Source organism: Euwallacea similis, chromosome 21, assembly GCF_039881205.1.
Source record: "Euwallacea similis isolate ESF13 chromosome 21, ESF131.1, whole genome shotgun sequence".
Lineage (NCBI taxonomy): Eukaryota > Metazoa > Arthropoda > Insecta > Coleoptera > Curculionidae > Euwallacea > Euwallacea similis.
Genome location: NC_089629.1, coordinates 851576 through 870328, shown reverse-complemented (window position 1 = coordinate 870328; position 18753 = coordinate 851576). Strand labels below are relative to the sequence as shown.

Here is an 18753-nt window from a genome sequence, read left to right as displayed (position 1 = left end):
CTGCCTTCCAAAAACACATAAAACAAATATAAATAATGTATTACAATATAATATGAAGTTAAACTATCACGAATATGCCAAAGAGGATATGAAGAAAATTTTTACTTTTATAAATAATTATTTGAAAAAATTGGTCCTGCACTTAACAAAAATGATACGAGATTCCTTTAAATTCACACAAACATAGAAAAGTTTTTCCAATAGTAAAATTTGTCTTCTTAAACAAAGGATACAAAAATCCAGAAACTGTCATTGGAAAATACATTAATAAATTCACTGCTTATGAATAAGATATTGACTGACTTAGTTAATCAGTTACCCCCTCCAAGGCAATTACAATACCGAGCAAGGGGTTTTCTCACGAAAGGGATTCACTCGCTGACTTGAAAATCCTACTACAAGACAATCATCAGGTTCATGTTCCTGGATATACTTGATTATATCTTTAACTGCCTGGGACACTGGCACTCTTTTGATAGCTGCCTCGCGGCGAAGCTGTTCAGTGATAGCGCGTTGCTGCTGAAGGCTTGAAACAACCTAAAAAAATTATAATTAATAGGCAGTGTTAATGCTTGTGAGATTAGATTAGAAAGATCTTTAAGAAACTTGTGCAACAATTGCACTAGTGGAACAGCTTTCAGAAAGAATCAGAGTAGGCAGGATTGGGCATGTTAGATTTTTGTGGTCAAAAAATTGTACTATTTAACTGCTTTTGGATTTTTGAAATTGAAAGTGCTGGAGGATGAGAAATTGAACTTACCATGTCCATATATCTGATTTACCCCCTCGTCCTTTATTTTGTCTGTAATTTACGCTTAAATGGGGTGCGGTTTTTATGAATATAAGTTCTGCTAGATTATGGCTTCTGTAATTAGATAAAAATTCCGTGATTGACAGGTTTCCACTAGTCCTTGTGCATTCCAATGCTTACCGTTATGAATGTATTGTACTAAACTGGAGCAATAAGCAATTAGTCTGAAAGTGGAATTTTTAAGATAAAATCCTCGTCAAATTGTCCAAAAACTCAAAAACAATATGTAAAAGCAGAAATAAATAAAATAATGAGGAAAAGAAATTAAAGAATCGAAGGATTTGTTTTTTTGTCTGTCACTGTCGCTTTTGTTGGACGGATTATTGAAAATAGATTTCATTATTCTGTCCTTGTTTAGAACATACTTCTAAAAAAAGAGAGAAATAATACGTAAGTCGTTAAATATATTATCTGGATGTGGCATATGGTATTTATCCTTAACCTGTAAATAAACGACCTACTTGTTTTGGTTCGTCATTACGTTTCCTTTTCCAGTGAATTACAAAAACGTAAGAATTTGAATTGCATGTTGCTTTCTCTCAAAGAAGTCCAGTTTAAATATAACGTATCTTCTGAAGGCAGTTGACTCGCCATTCTGAACCTAATGAATTTTCTTCGCAGGGCGTTAAATTTGCTCCGTAGAGTGGAAAGCAGAAACAATTTCACCATGGACTCTGAAGAGAACTATTTGTATTATTCCAATGAGAAGCTGTTAGGACTTATTACTAGAAGCAAAGATAAAGACGAGGCGATCAGGGACTATTTACGAACAGTTAAATATGCTCCAATCAAAGATTTCACTGAAGGTAAGAATTTTTGTATTAAGATTCAAACACTCAATACACTTTAATTCCAGGGCTTGAATGGTTTAATGTATCAGAACCACTCTCATTTAGTAAGCATCTTAAAGGCAAGATAGTTGTCTTAGACTTTTTTACTTACTGCTGCATTAATTGTATGCATGTGATTCCTGATTTACGTGAAATTGAAAGCCGATTTTCAGTTGAAGATGGTGTAGTGGTGGTATGAAATACTCAGTTAAACCTTTTGCTGCAGTCCTCCTTTTCGAGCATTTGTTTACCTCTATGAAAATGTTCCTTCATAGCAGCAAAAGGATTAAATGTCAGGTTGTTAACATACTGAGATATAGTGTATTATAGATTGGGGTACATAGTGCCAAATTTGAAAACGAAAAACTGTCCTCAAATATCCTATCAGCAGTGCAACGTTACAATATATCCCATCCTGTTGTGAATGACCACAACTCAGAAATGTGGCAAAACTGTGATGTTCATTGCTGGCCTACATTGCTGTTATTGGGACCCAATGCAAATCCTATTGTTATGTTGACTGGCGAGGGGCATAAAGATGATCTTATGGATTATATCAAAGTTACTTTGGATTTTTATAAGTAAAGTGTTTTATGGGTATTCTTTTATAGTAAGTTTCTAAAATATTTGTTTTTAGAGAGAAGAATCTTATTTCTAATCATCAACTGCCATTTAAGTCAGCTTTTCATTTTTTGCCCGACCTTAAAGGGCCTTTGCTGTTTCCTGGAAAAATTGCTTCTTTCAGTGATGAAAATGAAGGACAGCTTTTAGCCATATCAGATACTGGCAATAACAGAATTTTAGTGATTGGTAAATATGTGATATTCAAATTTTATTTATATTAGTATGGGAACTTTTTTTGATTCATTGAGAAATGCATTAATGCCAAGAGATTCTATTATTTGTCGTTATTCCTAATAATATATTTACACTTTTCCAAAAATATTTTCAGATAGCAATGGAAACATATTGAAAGTGGTAGGAGGCAAGAAACTTGGATTTAAGGATGGAACTCTGGACAATGCAGAATTTAATAACCCTCAAGGTCTAGTTTTTCAAAACAAGAACATTCTATTTGTGGCAGATACTGAAAATCATGTCATTCGGAAAATTGATTTAGAGCAAGGAACTGTAGAAACTGTAGCAGGTAAAGTTCGTCTGTTTTACTCTGAATTTATTTGTGATTTGTAGAGAACAGTAAATTTTAAATGCGATATGTAAATCTAAAAAATAGTATCATGTCTTAGAAAAACATGAACTGCAATTTACTGCTGAAATTACTATATATGTATTAACAGTGTAAAGTGATATATAATTTCTGGCTCCATGATAAAAGATAGAACGAGACACGGAGCAGAACGCGGACATTTCTCCAGAGCGACAACACTTTGTGCTTAAATTAAAAGCAGAGTTTTGCATTTATTTGTATTACTATACAAGTAGTAATCTGGCGGATTACATAAATATGCTTTCAAAATCGACACCTAGCTAGTACATTTTCTGTATGATATTTCACGCGTTTCCCATGAACTATCCAACAAGAAGTTCTACATACACTTTGATCTAGACTTTTGCACCCACAAATCAAAACTCACTGTTTTCCTAGCTTCACTTTCATTGGAAGTTTGTAGATATTTTTTCAATCGAAAAAGAAAACTAGAGTAAGTAAGCACGTTTACCTATTTCAAAATAATATAAAATTGAACGAGTTGAAGACCCAACAACGAAAGCGTTAAATATTGAATAAATATGATAGAGTAAAAGTAAACTAATTTATAGGAAAGGAATAAATACATATCAGTTATTATATTCTTTGGAAGCGGTAAAACTCATGTCCGCACTCAAAGTAAACAAGTAAAATCACTATTTCGCGTTCTCTGTTAGAAAAGGAAACGTGCCTTTTACACTTGATACTAAAAAAAGAATTTTTCACTATTTGTTGGCGTCTATCAATTATTATTTCCCCTAGGAACTGGTCAACAAGGACATGATCGCATGGGTGGAAAATTAGGTCCTGAACAAGTCATCTCAAGTCCCTGGGATGTATGTATTTATAGAACCCCTGATATGGATCTTACATTTCATCCGGATGGCAAACCTCCAATAAGGGAGGTTTTACTTATTGCTATGGCTGGGACACATCAAATATGGGCGTTATTTTTAGATGATACTGTTTGGTGGAAATGCAAAAAATACTCCAAAGGTATTTTTCACCCCTTTTTCAGTTTGTTTGCGGATCTTTGTAATTTTGAAAAGGTTTGCAGGCATTTGTATAAATATAGCTGGTTCTGGAAGAGAAGAGAATCGGAATAATAGTTACCCAAATTCAGCCGCCTTTGCTCAACCTTCTGGGCTGGCTTTGTGTGAAAAATCTAAAGAATTGTATATAGCTGATAGTGAGAGTTCTAGTGTGAGGCGATTGTCTTTAATCGATGGTAAAGTCACTCCTGTTGTAGGAGGAGAGAGAAACCCTAACGTAAGGAAGTTAAAACAAATATTTTGCCGGTTTTGCAACAATGTTGTTTTAGAATTTATTCGCCTTTGGAGATCAAGACGGAGTTCTGGCTGAGGCAAAACTCCAACACGCTTTAGGTTTAACCATGAGCCCTGATGGAAGCACCTTATACGTAGCTGATACATATAATCATAAACTGAAAAGAGTTGATATTGTTGAAAACAAACTTACTACAGTGCAATTTAGCAGCACTTTGGATATTGAGGGGCAATTGGCCGAATTTAGAGAACCAGGTGGGCTTTGCATAACCGCGGATGGAAAGAAGATTTATATGGCCGACACTAACAACCATCAAATCAAAGTGTTGGTTTTGGGGAGGAATCATAATATTACTAGCATTCAGAAGTTGGATTTAACGTGAGTGCTAAAAAAATGACCTAACTAACAATATGGACTCATATGATATGTGACAATGTACTAGATGTACAAATAAGAAAGATAGACTTAGAGAAAAGAGATTAAGATAATTTTTAGTTGCAAATTCATTGATATATGGTACTAATTTATGCAAAATTTGCTTGTAAACCCTGAAAACAATTAGACATCAATCAATCAACAAACAATCAGAATCTCTTCTTTTTAATTCACCTATCTTATCCCGATCTTCTACACCAATTTCACCAACTACAATAGGGCCATTAGTTATACATTTTAAAAAACATTGAAAAATACGAAATCAAAAATGTGGCAACACTCATTTTGAATCATTTAAATAAAAATTTATTTATCGCGTTTTTTCCTTTTTTTAAGTTTGTTTAGGTCGTACTATAAAGAATGATCGATACACGACACGAAATAATACACGTATTTGAATTTGAACACTTCCATCTATTGTAGATGTAGAAAGTAATTCGGTAAATTACGATTTAGCTTTAAAGATAAATTACATTTCGTTTTATTCCCATACTGACCATCTTTACCTTCGACACACTATTTAATATGGAAAGTTAATTCTAAAATAAAATAAATCTGGAAAAGGAACAAAAATAAAATCTGGCAATACCTTCTCTGAATCCGTTACTAGAAAGTAACAAATACTTTAATGACACTTTAATAAGACAATAATTGAGATGTTCAGGTCAACGAGAATAACGAGTCGAAGTAAAAACAGTTAAATTTTCTTCATAATAATAAAATTTTTGATAAACATTAAGAAAGAGGGAGTGTGAAAAATTCTTGAACGTAATCGACGACAAATTTACATTGTTTGCATAGAGCTTATGTTAATTGTTTCAGGCGACTGCGTTCAAAAAACACTTCTCATACGACATTTATAAAAAAAATTCCTGTGTTGTCCCGTGTTTCTAAATTCGTAAATTTGTGAACAGATAAGTTGTGTCAAATCATCCAATTTTAATATCGGGAATCAGTAACAGAGTTTCGTACAGACTATTTAAGGACGTTCTGTATATGCAAAAAAGTGTAGGTTTCTTTCATTCTTAGAAACGATAGGCTATCTTTCTTATGTACACAGCCGGAATATTCTAATTATTTACTCTTAAAAAATCATTTTTTTTTTTAGGGATGATGGGAAGTCCCAAGCCCCAAGTACCACTTCGAATACCATCTTGCCAATATCTAAACCGATAAAACTGAGTAGCAAAGGCGGTAAGGTTCTGCTGAAATTCGATCTACAGTTCATCAAGGGTCTCAAGTTGACACCGGATGCCCCTCAACGCTGGATCGCGGATCTTCCAGGACCAACGTATTCGTGCGTACCGAAAAACGGCAGCGACGTTAAACTTATGGATTTGGTGCTAAGCGCGCCACCTCAAAAAAATAACGCCTATCAACATGTGGATGTCAATTTTAGTTTAGTGATGTGTACTGACGAAACGTGCTTTCCCAAGGTGTTTACCATTAGGGTTCCCTTGGAGTTTTCGGAGAGTGGGGACTTAAATGTTGAGAAGGAAATTAATGTGATTTTAGACGTAAGTACTGTAAAAGTTGAATGATATTGTTTTACACTATTATTTTTGGTACGTAATATGCAGTTCTACGACTTTTTTATTGGACATTATTTCTATTTGTTTATGGTGCAGGGCGAGCCACCATCAAGGAACCAAATTCTGATAATGTCGGTTGTACAAAAAAGTTTAACTTAGGAAAATTGTTGAACCTTCTGAATATTTCATGCAAAACAACAAAGGGGCAAAGGGGCATATGTATAAAACACGGATGCAAATTACATTTTTTAATAGTATAGCCCGTACATACAGAGTAGTTCTTTGAGAACTGCATCGATCGATTACGTCAATAGGGGCAGTGCCTCTAAAATATTGTCAAGATGGCGTGATATTTATTGTTGAATTTTTCAACTGATTTTTGTAATAGATCATGCCCTATTAATAATCTAATAATGACGTGTGAAATGTAAACACTTTTTACATTCTTCGTGACTGTAACTTCGGAAAGGTTCAAGTTAGAGCAAAATTGTTTTTTCTGTTAGACATTCTAGCCATTCATTTATTCCAAACAATTCTCCAAATTTGACTTACCAGTTGACTTCCAATATTAACGAATTCGATTTTCGATTTGTGTAAGGTGGCTTTCTCCGTACATGTAGTTTAATATAATTTTAAAATTATTGCTATCTATCTGAATTACTGATTCTATGCAAGGTGTAATAGATCATCATGGAGATATTTCAAGAGGCAATAGGACTCTAAAATAATTTTAAATAAATTCTAATAGGCCCATGTTCAGAAAAACACCATTTTATACAGGACAAAGTTTTACATTAATGACATGATAATATGTTACACCCTAGATACGTATAATTATTTGTATAATTGGGTATGACTTGTACAGATACTGGTTTTCCTCACAAACTTAGAATCCTTATTTTTTTTTTTTTACAGTTTATAATAGTTTTTTTGAAAGATAAATGGAGTTGTTGGTGCAATTGATTCCAGGTAAAGCCAAATTATTAATATCTACTTTAATGTACAGTACAGTAATGTCTAATTCGAACAATGGAATCTCAATAATTAAAGGGACAAACCATGGGTTTAATAGAGGAGAGTTGCAATTTTTAGTGGTGGTTAATATCAAGTTTTATAATTTTAGAAATTCCTATAATGTTAAAAAAATATCTGCATATATATGAAAATCATAGCATATAGTTTTCTTCGGATATTTTCAGAAGTTTTAGGAATTCTAGAATTTTTATAACTGAAGTTTGACAACTGCACAAATACGCAATTTTACCCTCATTTAAACGAAATCGTATCTCCTACGCTTGCAGAGATCACAATAGTGAGCCTCGAATTTAGGACATCGACACTCTGCACAAGATGACCAAATTTGATTGTTTTAACAAAATAACCGATTAAAATATGGGAGAACCGTATAAAGCGTTTCGACTATGCAAATAACTTATAAGAAATTTAAGGAAGTAATTAAGTGGTAATTCAGTCTCCTGGAATTGTCGATTTTGGTACTTATAATGTTTGCTGGTTTTACACTAAACATAAAAATATTTGCCATGGTTGTGTTTTATTAACAGGGGTTATATATATACTAAGGTAATTGGATTGTTTATGAATTTGTAGGTACCTCACTAGTAATTAATTACTAACATCACTAGATTGTGGTGAAAATTTCGTTTGTTTATCAAATTCAACAAATAAATCAACAAAATGCATCAAATGATGCATTTTTCAAGTGTTCAAAAATTGTAACGCCTCTGTTGAAAATGTAGTAATTTTTATTCAAGACATATTTGTAATATATGTGAGTGTACTGGGACTTTTGACGCATAAAAATCGTGTAAAAATGCAGCATTAGTTATATAGATAATATATCATTTAATATACACCAATATTGTGAACTACATTATCAATACCCGAACGTTAAGTTTAAGTCCCGAAACGCGGAGCGCTGAGGGATTTAAGACATGAATGTCACATGTACTTCACAACTGCAAAATACAATTTTTTTCACTACTAAATTTTATTAAATTATAATATGCTTATTTAAATTAAGCACAAATTAAATTTGAAACACATGACAACTTGTCTGAAACGTCAGTTTCCTTTGACCTTCATTTTCATGACAATCAATATGCATAAAACGTCAATAAGGATGATGACATTGCAGCCGATTAGCTTCCTAGGTAAATAATGACTCATAGGCGTCTCATTATTACTCTTTTATTCAATTGTTAAAAAAAAGCTAGAAAACGGACTTAGTCATGAAACATTCGCAAAAAGTGTCTTTTCAAGGTAGTAGTGGAAAAATACTTTATATTGTTACTTCAACAATAAAAAAGATTCTTTCAAAAGGCGATTAGAACACGTTATTTAAAATGTATTAATTAAATCCTAAGTTGAAATCTCAAGTAGGCGTCCCTGTAAATATTTTTTTAAATACTTTTAATCAGGTGATGTTGGTAGGTAAGAGGTCCATATAACATTCTAGGTATAGTTATTCTGTATTTCTGTGCAATTATCGACTTAACTATCCCACGTCAAGCTTTGCATTACCAACCCGCCAGTTATTATTTATGTTTTTATTTTTATAATTTGTAACCATATGAATATTATAAGTATAGGGCACGCATTTGTTATTGAAAATTAATAAAAGTTGGTACAAAAATAACATTTCATTTCCGGTAATTGCTTGCTTATTCAAATTGATTAACTATCTGGGTTTTTGACAACAAAAATGCTCGACACTGGGTTCTCATTCCTCAAACAGAGTGAAAAAATGCTCTTGCATTTTATTAATCATAATTTCACGTAATAAGATTTCTACCTATCTTATCAAATATCAGAGAATTGTTCTAAAACCCTACAAGTTGCAAGTGAACAAGTTCTACTTATTACTAATTCTAATGTGACAAATACATATGTGTTTGTAATTACAGATTGGGAATAAGCAAATATATGTATAATCTGGTATGGTTACCTTGTACGAAAACATTACTATAAATGGCGAGTGACTCATGGCCAGCGTTCGTTGCATAGGCGTGATATCACCATTTTAGGTAATTCAAGCTTCAAATGGAATGAGGTCACGTAAGCGTATTTTAAATGCTTAATTTTCTCCTTTAATTCTACAGGAGATCTCGCTATACATGTATATTTTGAATTAATTACTAGTGACCACGATAAGGAAAAATGGTTTTAGCATCCATAACGAACCACTTTAGACCTCATGTTTATATACCAAACTTAACTTTATTTTTGCCACGGGATAATGTGCTTCTGAATTGCGGTGCGTGATTAGGAAACGTCCTGTACATATATGGTATATAATACCCCATGGTCAGGTGCTGCTTTCGTTGGATCCGGCAGATGTGCGAATCAAGGGGTAAAGGTAGTCGCCATATGTCGTATGATTTCAAAGTGCTAGCCTCACCTAGGGAGTTTTCAGCGATTTAATGTATAGTGGATGACTTTGCCACCTCCGAACTACAATGTTCGATAATAATTTAAAAAAAGTATGCCTGCTTATTATTACCGTAGTTCACAGGTACGTGGCGCAACTCGATAGAGTTCGAATTTCTGCCTTTCTCTTTTGATTTCTTCATCGTACAGTAACTTGTGTCAAGTTGCGAGGCCTCGCTTCGCTCGTCCCGCAGAATCCCACCCGTTACACAACACTACATTTCCTAATTAGGATTCTGTACTTTGGCGAGTAAAACATTCTTCGAGCAAGGATTGCTCTGCTAGCCCAAAACCGACATTTCCACATGCTCGGTCAAAATTCAATCCTCTAGAGGCTTGAACTGTTCTTATAGGATATTTGCTAAATAAAACACATATTTCAGTCGGTGCAGGAAACGTTGTTTCTTTTTTCAAAAAATCTGACAAAAGACAAACGACGAAAAAATTGTGAGACACACTCGGGGTTTAATATTCCTCGGCACCTTCACCCTCGCCTTCTCCAGAATCCATTCCAACTTCTTCGTAGTCCTTCTCCAAGGCGGCCAAATCTTCACGAGCCTCAGAGAACTCTCCTTCTTCCATTCCCTCACCGACATACCAATGAACAAAAGCACGTTTAGCGTACATCAAATCGAATTTGTGATCCAACCTAGCCCAAGCTTCGGCGATGGCGGTGGTGTTGGACAACATGCAAACGGCACGTTGTACTTTGGCCAAGTCACCTCCAGGTACAACAGTTGGAGGTTGGTAGTTGATGCCTACTTTGAATCCAGTTGGACACCAGTCGACGAACTGAATGGTCCTCTTGGTCTTGATTGTGGCAATTGCAGCGTTAACGTCTTTGGGAACCACATCTCCTCGGTACAACATGCAACAAGCCATGTATTTGCCATGACGGGGGTCGCATTTCACCATCTGGTTGGCAGGTTCAAAGCAGGCATTGGTAATTTCAGCCACGGAAAGTTGTTCATGGTAAGCCTTCTCTGCAGAAATAACAGGAGCGTACGTAACCAATGGGAAGTGGATACGGGGGTAAGGTACCAAGTTGGTTTGAAATTCGGTTAAGTCCACATTCAAAGCGCCGTCGAATCTCAATGAAGCGGTAATAGAGGAAACGATTTGTCCGATAAGCCTGTTCAAGTTCGTGTAAGTGGGTCTTTCGATGTCCAAGTTTCTGCGGCAGATGTCGTAAATAGCCTCGTTGTCAACCATGAAAGCGCAGTCGGAATGCTCCAAAGTAGTGTGGGTAGTCAAGATTGAGTTGTAGGGTTCAACAACAGCGGTCGATACTTGTGGTGCGGGATAGATAGCGAATTCGAGTTTAGATTTCTTGCCGTAGTCGACAGACAGACGTTCCATCAATAGGGAAGTGAAACCGGATCCGGTACCACCTCCGAATGAGTGGAAGATTAAGAAACCTTGTAATCCAGTGCACTGATCTGCTAATTTTCTGATTCTGTCCAAAACCAAGTCGACAATTTCTTTGCCGATGGTGTAGTGACCACGAGCGTAGTTGTTAGCAGCATCTTCTTTACCAGTAATAAGTTGTTCTGAAAAGAATAAAAAAAGGTTTTATAACTAAATCTGAATTTTTTAGTATTAGTACTGATGATTTACAGGAATGCAATTATCAGATAATTTTCTTGGGATTTCCCTAGCAAAGTTATAACAAATTGACATATTTCAATCTTGCAGCTTCCCGAAATTTACTGATAAACAACTAGATCCTGAATTTTTATGACTTACCTGGATGGAACAACTGTCTGTAGGTGCCGGTCCTCACTTCATCTACAACAGTGGGTTCCAAGTCTACAAACACGGCTCTGGGGACGTGTTTTCCGGCACCAGTTTCACTGAAGAAAGTGTTGAAGCTGTCGTCGCCTCCGCCGACCGTTTTATCGGAGGGCATTTGACCGTCAGGTTGAATGCCATGCTCCAGGCAGTAAAGCTCCCAGCAGGCATTACCAATCTGGACACCAGCCTGGCCGACATGAACTGAGATACATTCACGCTGTAAAAAATAATGTTTTAACTCTTCAACTCTTTCAAAAAAAAGGTAAAGGTAAAGAAGTTTGGGGTATTAATGGAATTGGTATCACGTTCAAAACTAGCGGTAACGTCGGTCTTAATTGGCATTTAGCAAGTAGAAAAATCGGTTTTAACAATTAAAAGATAAAAAAACAAAAGCTTATTGTTTTTCATGGGTTGGCGTGTAGTAAACTATTTTTTCTCACATATGTATATATTAAATAAGTTAAAGAGAAATCATGAGTATGGGAGATGAATTTCTTTTATATTATTTTTACCAACGAGTACATATCTCTAAAATAAGCTATCTCAATTAGATGCTCAGATTTAAACTGGTGATATAAAAGGCATTTTTTGAGATAATGATTGGGATCCACATTATAAAAACAATTGCAGGAAAGCAGTAACGCATTAATTCTAAGTTGTTATTACAATAACTTTATGAATTAATACATGACCCTAATATAACATAAAACTTCAAAACGTCCTGTAATCTTGAGAACGTTTAATGCTAAACAGTCTAAAAAAAGAAAGGAAAAAAATTTGTTCTTGCCGAAAATAAATAATACCCATATTGGGTAGAAAGAAGAATGATAACCGGATAGGATGGCATATGGCTAAGAACAACGACAACTTTTAATAAACTTGAAAGAACGAAAAGTCAACTTTTGCTGATGAAATCGCCAGTGAAAGTGCCAAATCCATATAATTTATTACATGGTATCCCCATCAAATGTGACTTTAGTTTCTAGCCGTAGTAAAGTAACGGAAATTAAATTCCATCATTTGCCAGGGGCTGGGTCACACCATACTTTTTGGGCGGAGTGTAAAAAATTGGGGTCACTTCAGGTGAAACAAGCAGTTGAGAAATTTATCATATTTCTAGAAATTGCTATAAAGTTTTAGCAAAGCAGATCGCCATAAAAATGCACTTTGACAAAATTTAGATTACACGAGAAATTTATTTATGCCCCATGAAATGATCACTGAAAATGACTGTTTGAGTACAGACTCCAAAACTTTAACCGTTAAAAATAAAGGAGAGGAAGGTCATTGTTCTAGATGGATGAGCTGGCAGGTAGGCCCCTTTTCTCCTATGTATTAATAACTTTAGAATGTAAAAAAACCTCTCCGTTCGGTGAATGTCTTCAGACAAAATTGGAATTTTTACTCAACAGACCGTAGATAAATAGCACTTGAGAATAAACATAATTAATTATTTTTGTTACATATTTGCAAAGATTTTTGCCTCTCTTTATCTTCCTCATATATGGAAAAGAGCGGCAGAGACATAAAGATAAATGAAAAATTAAGATTTCTTGAAAATAACAAAAGCACCATAAGCCGTTTTTCCTTGCTAATACCGTTACATATGGTTTGAAAATATTGATATTTTTATTTTCATTGCTGACGTTACATGCAACGGTTTTAAAACCGTTTTCAGAAGCACCTGGGACTGAACTCGGCAAGAACCAATTTGATGGGAAGTGTTTATTTCAGAACTGCACTTTTTTGATGGAGTTGAATAACAACAAATGTGGTTTGAAACACTGGATCAATAATCAATACGGTTATGAAGAACAAAACGACTGAAACGGGAAACATTCTAAAATGCCGGGTGGCGTCTCAAAATGGCTCCCGCAACTTCCACTCCCGTATTTTATGTTTTTTAGCAACAATTACAATATACAACATGGTTTATTCTCGATCAAGACACAATTTATACAATGAAACATCATCAGACATTCCACAATTAACTCACCATTTTGTATAAGTTTCACTACGAAATGACTAAGAAACAGAAATTTGTTCAAAGTGCGAGTTTTATTCAAAGAGCAGGTAATGAAGCCCCCGAATTAACTGCAGAACTGTAGAAAATTATCAGTGCACCTGGTATTTATATGTGAGGTGACGTCGGAGGACCGACGCCTCAGCATTCAATTGCTATTGGTGGATTGGCGTTCACGTGACCTAACGGTTAACGCCAACAGTCGATGAAATTCGTTTGATGCGGGAGTGCTCTGTTAGTCTTTCATTCCATCCTTTTTACCAGGATTGGTGGAAAGTTTAGAATTTTATGAAATTTGTACAATAATTCCAGATATGTTTGGATGGGCAAATAATCGTAATCAATTGTGATTGTGATTGACAGTAATAAAATATTCCCGCATTGAACGTCTAGTATCCGTCAAAGCAAATTGGGACCTTCCCAATGTTGCTGACAGTAAAAATACTTTAATTACAACCCTGACCTGTAATGTTTTTCCATGTTTCCATGTCCCATTTGTCCCCGTCCCCGCCCTTGTCTATACCTCAGGCTAGACAATCCCTATTTTGTCCACGTCTGGTGATCTCATTTGTTGATTTGCATGTTAGTTTGGATCGATTTTGATTCAATTTGTTCTTAAGTTCATAAATCAGTACATTTGTATATATTTCAGCTTGGTTATATGTATATGCTGTAAATAATAAATATTTTGTTGAGAAGCTAAGTAAATTCTCGATGCATGCAAGGCTCGCAGGGTTTAAAATCAAAGAAAAACAGCACTCCTACTTTAATTTTAGAAATGTAAGAATAGCTGTAAAGAAATGCCTGGATCATCACAGGACCGGTCTCAGCAAGTCTGGCGAACGAAATTCCTGATCGGTGCCCCCCATTTCTAAGAAAAACCGCCGACCAGGAAAGTCCACCACCCAAATTCACAGTCAGTACTGGATCATCAAACCCTCTTTAATTTAACATCATAAAAATAGATTTCACATGAAAATAGATAAATAAGGATCGGGGAAACCAAAAAGTTCTTATGTCTTATGTGCTAATTTGGGAACCGACATAAAGCGGGGGGCATCAACATTCAAGGGAATCCAGGGCTTTGAAAAGGCATTTCTATAACATGAGTTTCGTGTTATAAGTATTGTAATATGGATATCTACTATTTAGATAAATTGCAAATAAAAATTTGGGCTTAAAAACATAATTCAACCCATATGTCAGTACCACCTAAGGTGGGCATGCCGTCCCACTTTCTTTACCATATTATGTAGATATAAACAACAGGTCGGTAGGCGGTCGCATTTGGGTATGGTGATACCGAGTATGGTTGTTAAGTATTGTCTCATGTCCATATTTGGTATAACTCCACAAATATGAGTTAATTTCGTTATGGTTAGTGAACGAATCTCGGAAACTAGCAGAGTTGAGAGATTGATTAAATGAGGAGCGAATCGCAGTTTTGAGAAACAATTTCACCAACATTAATTACTTTTAAAATGCCAAATCGCTTTCTTTCGATTCTTGTGCAATATATGATTAAAGAGATCGTGATTCGTTTTCGTATATTTCGTATTTGTTTCGATTCATAAGTAAATACGAGAGTTGTAGAACGAAGGACTGTGTACCATCACAATATGAAATAGTAAAACCATTTATAAACAATGCAACATTTTTATATATTTTTTAAATTCTTCAAAATATCAAAATTAAGCTGGTAACTAAATCTTATGAAAGACAAATAAGTAAAGAAACGTGTGCAGGACAAACTGAAATATATTATTAAATTATAAAACAAATAACTTCAACAACTTTAATTAATAGTGGCCCTTCTACAGCAAGAAAAGTAACTATCAGAATATATGTGAACAATAATGTAAAACATTTATATCTAATGTAATAATTAGATAATAAATATTGTGCCCTACGTTGTACTGACATATAACGTAATTATAAAGTAAATTACAAAATTTGGTTTTACATTACTTATCCCTTAAAATACAAGTAATAATGAAGGTCTTTGGCAATTATTGATAGTAAAAATGGTCCCCAGAACATTTAGTATATTATGATTTTTTCTTATACACAGACCCGCAATCAAGCCCAAAATCATGAGTAAATGTATGATGAATCATATGGCTGAGAGTGTGCAAAATCTAAGTATTTTCAGGTTTCTTGATGGGCATCACTTTTTCTTCCAAAGTTGTTCCGTCCAAAGTGCCATGATGTTTCAACATGTGATCTCTCAAATAGTACCGCCGAATAAAACCTTTCCCACAAGCTGGACATTTATGCGGCCTCTCTTCAGTGTGTACCTTAAATATTACATCTTACAATATTTTGTTAAAAAATTTAGCAATGATCGAGTTAATACAAAAGTTGTATTTTAACTTTATTACAATTTTACATTTACAAGTTCTACAACTTTTGTTTTAGTAAAATGGTGGGGTATTTCAAATCAGACAATCTGTACAGGGTAGCCCTTGAAATCGCTGAAACCATTTGAGATGCAGAGTCGATTAAATGTTTTTTACCAAAAAACATTTTAGAGAAACAACAAACAATAATTTAGAGAAAATATTTCCCCAGTCGAGGGCAGTTTGGGATTAAGAATATTGGTAATGATTCCGGAAATATCTAAAAAAAAATTAATGACACTCTCAAAGTAATAGATGTACAAATGGATAAATCGGTCTCTCTCTTGCATATTGATTTCTACATAAGTCTTCCTTTGCCTAGCTCCTTATTCAGCAATAATGCTGATAAGGGTGTTCCATACATTTTTTATATTGATATATTCATTGATTTCAGGAGATCCAGCAGAAACTGAAATTCGTAAACAATCAAAAACAATTTGATTTAGAAGATAATCGTACTATTTTATCACAATTTAGCCGACTTTGTATCTCTTATATATGGTTAGTGAGATTCCAATGGTTATCGTCGAATTTGGGACTGTATACATGATAATTACATTATAAAATTTGCAAAGCGTTTTTAAACTGTCGTAGGGCAAAAATTTAACTATATTTTGTTACCATTGTGTGATATTGTAGGTGAACTTTAGTACTGAATCGTTTATCACAAAAATTGCAAGCGAACGGTTTCTCGCCAGTGTGGACGGATTGATGACGTTGAAGGTCACATTTTTTGATGAACGCCTTCTCGCACTGGTCACATGGAAATGGCCTCTCACCTTTAAAAATCGATTGGGTTATTAGATACGATTAATACGATTTCTTACCGGTGTGGATCATTTTATGCCAATCTAAATGGCTTTGTGCTCCAAATGATTTTCCGCATACATCACACGCATAGGGCCTCTCTTTGCTGTGTGTACGAACGTGAAAATTTAAACCTTGAATAGAGCTCTTGTTTTTCACCTTAATAATATAATTGAAATGCATTTACCTGTACGATTGCTAAAGGATTTCCCACAAAGATTGCACAGATATGGTTTTACTCCAGTGTGGGTACGCAGGTGTATATTTAGGTTGTTAGAGGAAGGAAAACGTTTCTGGCAGATTTCACATTGATAATTTTTTTCCCCTAAAAATTGAAAATAAGTTCTAAAAAAGTATTGACAATTTAGAATGCAGGAATACTCCAAGACATCTGGCTGCTTCAGCTGAGCATCATGCACCTGCTTCAAAGTGAAGTGCAATACCTTGGTCTTACCTGCATTGATGTATATTATATTTGGACTAAATCAAGGGAATGAGATTGATAACTTCCCTGATGACTTTCACACACTCCAATATTTGTATTGTGGTGTTATAAATGAAAAGAATAACATTGATACATGCATATATGTTTTTGCTCTTAAAAGTCAGTGTTCAGATATTTATTTTCAAATATTAAAAAAATACAAATTTGTTTCACAGATTTCAAAATGTGAACTTGGATAAGTAAATGACACTGGAGTGGCAGTGACTGACATTTGGTAGCACCAAATTCCTAAACATTAAAAAATTTCTCATTTTCTGTTTACCTGTATGTACTCTAGTATGTCTATTAAGGCATCCCTGTGAATTGAATCCTTTCCCACACAATGTGCAGAGAAACTGGCCTTTAAATTTGTGCCTCTTCAAGTGCACATTCAATATGTACTTAGATTTAAAGGTTTTATTACATGTGGTGCATACTGCCGGATCAATAGCTGGTTCCTCATCTTTCCCTTCATCTTCATGTAAATTTTTCAAATCTGAATTGACACCACTAAGATTAGCTTTATTTTTATCATGAATGGTGTCTAATTTCAGTTTTTCACTAGGATGTTCTGTACTACAGTCATCAGATATTTTAAGTGGGCCAAGATCAATATCGGCTTCATTTATCTACATGTCATTTGAATTAATTTGCGTTGAACTGAAACTTCAAGTCACCTACCTTTAAATCTAATGGTTGGTTTTCAATTTTCAATTCAAAGCGGCTATTCAATTCAGTCTTAACAAATAAAGGGGAAAGTGGTTTATGCAAATTGCGAGGAAAATTTAAGGAGTTTAAGTCTTTAGAGCCCAAAGAGCTTGCTGTGGGATTGCGATCATCAAAAGGACCCAAGTGTTTTTTTAACACTGACTCTGACTTCTCTACCTGTAGTTTGAACTTGTAAAAGGTACGTAATTGCTCAATGCAAGTGGAACATATCTCATCAGGAAATCCCTTGTAAAGCTTAAAAATATGGTTATTTTAGTATCAATGATTAAGCTTTTTTATGATTTGAGCATACTTACTTTCACCTCATGGACAGTATTTAGGAGCTCAAGAACTGTAATGGTTCTATTATCCACTCGGATTTTCTCATCTTCTATTTTCTTTCTGTAGATTTGGTTATTCATGCAGGTCCTGCAGATATTTTTTAAGTCTACAACGTTTTTGTAGGATGATAGGTCCATTTTTAATTATCTACTCAATAATCGCTTCCTATTGTATTATTAGCTAAGCTCATCCTGACAGTTCCTTATCGTGATATGTAAATATATTGAACTGAACAACTACTTTACTAAATTTAAAATTTAAGGAAAAAAATTGTTTGTTTTTTTGAAAATGACGTGATACGTAACGCAACACATCACCTGGGAAATCATCATGGAAAACCTCTTTAGCCCTCTTTCGGCCCTCCGGAAAACAGAATTGGGAATATGGCTCCGGCAAGTTCTGGTTCCCGATTCTATAGGAATATGTAATAATTGCTCTGAAATAAAATGTGAAAACGCCATTTTAATTTCGTTCTACGTGATCATTGGCCAATTTATAAAAGAAACTCAAAAATTGACCAATAACTGAGTAGAACTTCTAAAAACTGATATTTCCACGTATTACTGTGAAACAGCTCAGTATGAAATAGGAGATTTTGTCCAATAAAATTTGGGAATGAAAATTTTTGACGAACCAACATCGATAAA

General features: G+C 34.5%; 4 protein-coding genes across 4 annotated transcripts; 1 reads left to right on the top strand and 3 right to left on the bottom strand.

Moving 5' to 3' along the window:
* Positions 1-23: 23 nt before the first annotated feature.
* LOC136415853 (guanine nucleotide-binding protein subunit gamma-1-like) lies at positions 24-1090 on the bottom strand. Its single transcript, XM_066400712.1, has 3 exons — positions 932-1090; positions 761-865; positions 24-537 (listed from the first exon to the last, which is right to left on the bottom strand). Exons 2-3 carry the CDS (start codon positions 767-769, stop codon positions 334-336), a joined length of 213 nt encoding a protein of 70 aa, XP_066256809.1. The 5' UTR covers positions 770-865; positions 932-1090; the 3' UTR covers positions 24-333.
* A 129-nt stretch (positions 1091-1219) lies between these two features.
* Positions 1220-6147, top strand: LOC136415824 (NHL repeat-containing protein 2). Its single transcript, XM_066400661.1, has 10 exons — positions 1220-1320; positions 1433-1617; positions 1668-1834; positions 1972-2222; positions 2279-2451; positions 2594-2788; positions 3611-3844; positions 3906-4117; positions 4170-4513; positions 5679-6147. The coding sequence occupies exons 2-10, from the start codon at positions 1479-1481 to the stop codon at positions 6109-6111; spliced, it is 2148 nt and encodes a 715-aa protein (XP_066256758.1). The 5' UTR covers positions 1220-1320; positions 1433-1478; the 3' UTR covers positions 6112-6147.
* A 3779-nt stretch (positions 6148-9926) lies between these two features.
* LOC136415832 (tubulin alpha-1 chain) lies at positions 9927-13477 on the bottom strand. The gene is made up of 3 exons (XM_066400679.1): positions 13340-13477; positions 11296-11560; positions 9927-11099 (listed from the first exon to the last, which is right to left on the bottom strand). Exons 1-3 carry the CDS (start codon positions 13340-13342, stop codon positions 10015-10017), a joined length of 1353 nt encoding a protein of 450 aa, XP_066256776.1. The 5' UTR covers positions 13343-13477; the 3' UTR covers positions 9927-10014.
* Positions 13478-15099: 1622 nt separating this feature from the next.
* On the bottom strand, positions 15100-18349 carry LOC136415831 (gastrula zinc finger protein XlCGF57.1-like). The gene is made up of 7 exons (XM_066400678.1): positions 18082-18349; positions 17738-18019; positions 17340-17685; positions 16760-16897; positions 16593-16706; positions 16387-16544; positions 15100-15663 (listed from the first exon to the last, which is right to left on the bottom strand). The coding sequence occupies exons 1-7, from the start codon at positions 18241-18243 to the stop codon at positions 15505-15507; spliced, it is 1359 nt and encodes a 452-aa protein (XP_066256775.1). The 5' UTR covers positions 18244-18349; the 3' UTR covers positions 15100-15504.
* Positions 18350-18753: the final 404 nt, after the last annotated feature.